Below are 7201 nucleotides of genomic sequence, written 5' to 3' on the forward strand. Positions count from 1 at the left end.
TTTCCAGTTCCACCCATTTGCCTAAGAATTTCATGAATTCATTGTTTTGTTTTTTGTTTTTATTCCTTAATCTCTCTCTCATTTTAGATATATTCTTTACTTACATTTCAAATGTTGTCCCCTTTCCTGGTGATTCCCCACCCCCCACCCCCACCCCCACCCCCACCCCCTGAACATCTCAAAACCCATTTCCCCTTCCCCTGTTCCACAATCAACTGCTCTACCCTATTCCCGCTTCCTTGTTCTGGTATTCCCCTACACTGCGGCATCAAGCCTTTCCAGGACCAAGGGCCTCTCCTCTCTTTGATGTCATGGGTATCTCTTTCTTTGGTTAGGGAAGTTTTCTTCTATAATTTTGTTGAAGACATTTACTGGCCCTTTAAGTTGGAAATCTTCACTCTCTTCTATACCTATAATCCTTAGGTTTGGACTTCTCATTTTGTTCTGGATTTCCTGGATATTTTCGGTCAGGAGCTTTTGCATTTTGCATTTTCTTTGACTGTTGTGTCAATGCTTTCTATGGTATCTTCTGCATTTCAAATTCTCTCTTCTATTTATTGTATTCTGTTCTTGATCCATGACTCCTAACTTCTTTCCTATGTTTTCTAAGTCCCGAGTTGTTTCCCTTTGTGATTTCTTTATTGTTTCCACCTCCATTTTTAGATCCTGGATGGTTTTGTTAAATTCCTTCACCTGTTTTGTCGTGTTTTCTTGTAGTTCTTCAAGGGTTTCTCCCTGTTTACTTGTGTTCTCCTGTATTTCTTTAACGGAGTTATTTATGTCCTTCTTGAAGCCCTCCATCAGCATCATGAGCTGTAGTTTTAAATCCAAATCTTGCTTTTCTGTTGTGTTGGTGTATCCAGGACTTGCTGTTGTGGGTGAATTGGGTTCGGATGGTGCCATGTTGCCTTGATTTCTGTTAGTAATGTTCCTACGTTTGCCTTTTGCCATCTGGTTATCTCTGGTGTTAGTTGGTCCTGCTGTCTCTAGCTGGTTTCGTCCTTCCTGTGTGCCTGTAAGCCTATCTCAGCACCTCTGGGTGACCAGCTCTCCCCTGGCACAGAGTGCTGTGGGGCTGCCCAGCTCCTGGGTGCAGGTGGGGCCCTGGTGGACCCTGCCCCAGCTGTTCTGACATTTGGGTGTTCCCTGTGTTCCTGGCCGCACCAGTCTGCTCAGTCACAGGAGCAAAGATCTGCCTCACACTTTCTAATCTAGAGATTCATATTCATTCATTCTCTCTCTCTCTCTCTCTCTCTCTCTCTCTCTCTCTCTCTCTCTCTCTCTCCATCTCCCTCCCTCCCTCTCTCTCTCCCTCCCTATCTCCCTCCCTCCCTTCCCCCCTCCTCTCCCTCTCTTTCTCTCCCTCTCTCTCTCTCTCTCTCTCTCTCAACACACCTTGCTAAATTCAGTTTGGAATAACCATATGGCCTCATGTCTGAGGCCAGCTGCTGGAGTATGGCTGATGTACCAGGTCCACAGTGTTAAGGAAAACTGATTCTCTCTTGGAAACTATCAGTTGTCAATAGAGTTAGGGGTGGGAGCTTGTGAGCACAACATTGATTGGCTTGGTTTTGTGCAGATCTTATACAGACAACCACAGCTATTAGAACATGGCTATACCAGCAAACTCCAGAGTTTTTATTGTCAGACAAAAATTATCATAGCAAAGGTACACAGTATCATTTTGTTAGCTATAAAAGTATCACAATGAAGTAGATTGTGTAGCCAAAATCCATTGATAATAAAACTTGTTTTCTGGAGTCAAAAAATCTTTCATATGCAGTTGTTTTCGAGAGCAGAGTTCAAACCCTAGCTTATTAAAGCTCTCAGACTATGATGTGGTTAGTTAGACATTAGGTTAAGCATTAATACATTAGTAGTATTAATGCTTTAGGGTTGGGGATGTAGCTCAGTTAGAATGTGAGCATGTTAGAATGTTGCTCTTGCATCACATAAGTGGGAGTGGGGGCACACAGATGTCATCCAGCCTTCTAGAGGGGAAGACAGATCAAGTCCCCATGTTCTATGTTCCCAGTTTAAAGTCAGTTTGGGCTACTGGAGACCATGTTTCAAAAAAAGAAAAACACCTCTTTTTCTTCCTGCTTTATAGCCTTTGTCCATAGATTCACAAATTTATACTAACTGTGAACCTTTTTTAATTTATTTTTTTTTTTATGTCTTATCTTTTACGGCTACAAAATTACTAAATTCCTGAATTTAGAACTTGAGTGGTGCCGGGCAGTGGTGGTGCACGCCTGTAATCCCAGCACTTGGGAGGCAGAGGCAGGCGGATTTCTGAGTTCGAGGCCAGCCTGGTCTACAGAGTGAGTTCCAGGACAGCCGGGGCTACACAGAGAAACCCTGTCTTGAAAAACCAAAAAAAAAAAAAAAAAAAAAAAAGAACTTGAGTGGTTTAGCAGTACCTTCTCCCTCCTCATGGGTGACAGATAATATTTCCTGTCTGTTCTAAAATCTTCCTTGAATCCATTTGGCAAAGGAAAAATTCCTTAAACTTATGAAAAAAACTTAACTGTAAATATTTTGTTTCTCATGATGTTAGCCTCACATTACCAGCTTGTGTTTTTCTAATCTTGTGTCCTTGGTGAGACTTAAGGTAATATGCCTTTTATAATTGTGGGGGGATGTAATGACCTTTCCCTAGTTCTTATATTTCCATAAGCAAAGGGAAGCTAGTGGTGATGGAGGTAACCTCTCTGGAACCAGTAGTCTATGAGTTATATTGGAGATGGGATTTTAGTAGAGGCTTTGGTAGTTCCAGAGACAATTAAAATCATCAATCTTGAATTTTCTTTTCAAGGTGTTATATTGCCACAATAGTTTAGCTAAGAGGTTAAAGACTATTAATGGTCTTTCATAAACTTTTATAGTCATATATTTGTCCTAACCCAAAACAGGATTGACGACATTGTTCCTGTGTATGTCCGTCTAACATCTATTAATAATGTCTGCATATAGTTAAAAACTATTCTTTGAAGGTGTTTTGTTGTTTGGTTTTCCCTCTTAGCTATGGGAAAGCAGGTGATGGTTTTGACTCATACCCAGGTTCAAACTAGTTATTACAGGCTTCAGTATGTATTTATTGAGGATTTATAACCTTTTAAGTCCTTGGGAGTCTTGTTGTTAGAGACCATTGAATTCAAACTTTAAAACTTAATACATTTCCACAAAACTAAAATGTTCAAGGCAGATACAACCATGTCAGCCTAAATTTATTTTAACATTTGCTCCAAGATGCAGACTGGGATAGGAGAAAGCTTTAGGGATTTTATAACCATTTTAGTAGCACATTCTACAGAAACCCACCATGCTGCGAATCTTCCAGAATGAACAACCATTCATAAAGGTAAATTTGTGCTGCCATCTAAAACATATGGCATGTCTTTAGAAATACAAGCTTGTTTCTAGTTTACTAAATAGCATGCTTGATTGGGTTTAGTAACTTTCTTACTATATGTGTTATTGTCTGTGTCGAAAGTTCGTCTCAATACAATGGCATATCAGGTAGGACTCATCGCCATACTGTAGCTTATAGATTTTTAAGTCTGATGGGTTGTCATGTTTGTCTTAATAAAACATTTATTGAGATGACATTCTTATAATCCCATCTACTTTGGAGGCCAGTGTAGGCAGGTTGCAGACTTGAGGTTGGCCTTGAAAGTTTAGCAAGAGTCCAAGACATAATTACCCACACACAAAAAAACAAAAACAAAAACAACCCCCCCATGTATACACACACGAACACAAAACACTACATATATATATATATATATATACACACACACACACACATACACAAATACAAAAAACTTATGCACGCATATATATACACAAACTGACCCCCCCCCACACACACACAATCTCACACAAAAACCCCTCAAAATCCAAACACACACAAAACTAAAGCATTATTTGAGAGGTAGGTAGTATTTCAAGAAACTCCTTCATATTCCTGTTTGGCTTACATTATTAAGTACAAATCCTATTTCAAATCCACAGTAATGGGTATTTTGATATGAAACATAAGAGATATAAAGTCTCCACTTGTCTTTTTTCTTCAGTGTCCTTTTTCATTTGAAGGCTTTGGTCATGCCATTTATAGCACTTAGAATCTGAAGGCAGGAAGACGAGGAGCCAGCCCTGGCTACTTAGCAAGGTTGAGACCAGTGTGAGCTGCATGAGCCCTGTCTCAAATATTGTTGGATTTTGGTGTGTGTGTGTGTGTGTGTGTGTGTGTGTTCTCAAAGGTCAGAAAAGGGCATCCTTGGAGCCTGATTTAATAAGTCATTGTGAGTAACCCGCCATGGATGCTATGATCAACTGTGATCCACTCCCAGAGCACTTAATCCCGGAGCCGTGTCATAGAGGGTCTAGCTGTGTAGCCTAAGTTGGCTGCACATTCAACATCTTCTAGGCTCTCGCTGCGCATTGTGATGCTGGGGATTGAGCCTACATGATTTTTTATGCCCAGGATTAGGAAAATACTGTGCCACTGAGGTTTATAACTAACCTATGATTTATTTTTAAAATATAGTTTATTTACCATATATATTATAATCCACAAATTCCCCTGGCATAACAGAATTTACTTATTTTTTATTAGTGGAAATTCCATTAGCTCTAATTTATCATCCTTTACGTGGGATTATTTGTAAAAACTTGGCCAGTATTTTCCTGAGCTTCTCCTTTGTAAGTTTGCGTAGCTCTGGGGAGTTGCTGCTAGTCTGAAACTTCTTTCTGAAGAGTAACTTGCCCTCAGTTCCTCAGATACATACCTTTCTGCGAAATTAGTTTTCTAAAATAAGTCATAGACACTACAGTTATATACTGTCTAAGTATACTATGTGTAGGCTACCAGAAGGTGTTATATTTTCTGAAAATTCGTTTTCTGAAGGGACATTAACAACATTAAATGTCTATCGATTGATTTGAAAGTTGTATCTTACTATTGAAGGAGAATTGCCTTATAGACTAAAGACGTGATGTATTATTTAATGTAAAATGTCACGACTGCTTAAGAATTGCTTATAGAAAAATTTTCTTCAGATGTGTCCTGAATATGTGCTATCTTAGCATATCAATTTTTTTGTTTCAAATTGAACTAACATACTAATCATATGTTATTTTAAAGTTTTTGCAAGCTCTCAATTCCTTGAAAGAGTAAAGGTTGGTTTGCTTATATTATATAACTGAACACAAATTTTTATCTGTAAAGATTGAGAAAGGCAAGTCAGGTCAGCCATGTTCTTGCTACTTGACATTATTTCTACATGAGATGAACTTGTAGATTACTTACATATGCTTAACTTTTTAATTATCTTTTTCTCCTTTTCTTAAAGATGATACTTGTTGATGCCACTGTTGTCATCCTCGTAGCAGAAGATAGTCCTACTGAGAAAATGAGCACTTTGATCATTCAGTCTTTGAACTTTAACCTTTGACTGGAAGTGACCTATAGGCAATGAAGACTACTTCCTTTTACTGCATTTTTACTCGTGTGCATTCTGGGCGCATGTTGATCGCTGGTTCAGTCCAGGCAACTGACATGCTTTTATTAGTCATACAGTATTAATGCAGGTGTCAGGAAATGTCAAATATAATTCCATTTTTTTATTTTTATTTTTTTAAGCTTTTGGAAAAGTTCCAGGTCCTCATGTATTGTGCAATAACAGTGACTTCCTCAGTGGTTTGGGGACGTTCATTGCCGGCAATGGACGTTGTAAAAGCAAGAGTTTTCTTAACTCCTGCCACTTGGTGATTAATGCATGATAGGGCCTATGAAATGAATTTATCGGTTGTTGTGGGATTCTGTGGAAAGTGAGGGATCCAACATTACATTGAAAGCCAGCCCAACTGTTCATATTTGGATTCTATGCACCGTGATCCAAGGCCAACAGCATGGAATTACATGCGTCTTTAAAGGACCGTAAGAAAGATCATTGCATATTTATTTAATTGTTTATATCTGCTGTCAAGTTGTTTTGACATGGAAAGTTTTCAAGGAACATTGGCAGAGAGGTACAATATGTTATCCCTATGGTGAAAATAAATTCATTTGTTGTATATAGTCCTCAATCTCTGAAGTAAAGGTGTGAATAATAGGGTGTGAATGGTTTAACCAAGGCATTGTTTTGGAAGTAAAAAAACAAAATGTCAGTGATGATTAAATTACTGCCATCCATCATTTGGGCCTGTTATTATTTTTCCAAGTATATTACACTCTGTTACTTCCTGCTAGCCATCAGCATGAGCCCTGTTGCCTAAACACTATCTCATTTATTTATGTTTTGAAAAAAAATCCATAAACATTTTTGTTTGTAATCTTGTTTCTTTTGTTATGTTTTCAGTTGTTTAAATGTTACAATACTTTAATTGAAAGAATTTTGTCAAGTTTTTTCTTGTAAATTTTCTTTATTTGTACCTTCTTGTCCTTCAGTACTGTACCCTAAAAGGAGAAATACATGTGTGACAGAGGCATAATGTTTTAACAAACGAGTGTGGACATTTTTATTTTAAGATTTTTGTCAAAAGGACACTATAAAAATGATGTTTGCTTGTTTGTCTCATATCCATTGTGCAGGGTTTCTTGGAAGAATTTGTTTTGTTGAGAAGATTTTGCTTCAGCTATATGAAGTTTTTCTGTCTATCTTTACTCTTACCTATCTCTCTGTGTGTGTGTCTGTCTGTCTGTCTATCTGTCCTCTCTCTCTCTCTCTCTCTCTCTCTCTCTCTCTCTCTCTCTCTCTCTGATCTATAAAACAATTGTTGAGAAGGTTCCATCCTAAGCACCATGTACCATGTAATGATGCTACAACTAGGTCTTTTCAAGAAGCGATTACTGTATTTTATAAATTACCTTTTCACATATGCAAGCTCTGTTTCTATGACAATGTTATTTTTACTAATGCCTTACTGTTACACTCTTTTTGAATATCCTGCAATGAATATATTAATCAATTTGGGCTAAAAATAAAAGCCAGTTGGCTGAAAGGTCTGACAGTATGTAACCCCATAAAAATCATTCAACTGATAATTGGTAAAGAATATTTTAAAAATTGTTTTTAATCTCTGTGTAGATGACATTTTGTAGCTTTGTACATGTTGTTAAATTAACGGCATATAATTTTACACTCTAAAAGTATAACTGCTGAACTCAGGGGTGGGTAGACTTCAAAAATATGTC

At 37.8% G+C, this 7201-nt stretch overlaps 1 protein-coding gene across 2 annotated transcripts in view; it reads left to right on the forward strand.

Annotated features, from left to right (window-relative positions):
- Positions 1-6748, forward strand: part of Ube2w (ubiquitin conjugating enzyme E2 W) — a 48810-nt gene extending 42062 nt beyond the window's left edge. The window contains exon 6 of one of the 2 annotated variants that reach the window (XM_052175915.1): positions 5358-6748. In XM_052175915.1, the coding sequence (XP_052031875.1) occupies positions 5358-5459 (102 nt within the window). In that variant the 3' untranslated portion in view covers positions 5460-6748. The remainder of the gene's footprint in view (positions 1-5357) is intronic. The other variant, XM_052175916.1, reaches the window with a different exon arrangement.
- Positions 6749-7201: the final 453 nt, after the last annotated feature.

This window comes from Apodemus sylvaticus, chromosome 3 (genome assembly GCF_947179515.1).
Source record: "Apodemus sylvaticus chromosome 3, mApoSyl1.1, whole genome shotgun sequence".
NCBI classification, from domain to species: Eukaryota; Metazoa; Chordata; class Mammalia; order Rodentia; family Muridae; genus Apodemus; species Apodemus sylvaticus.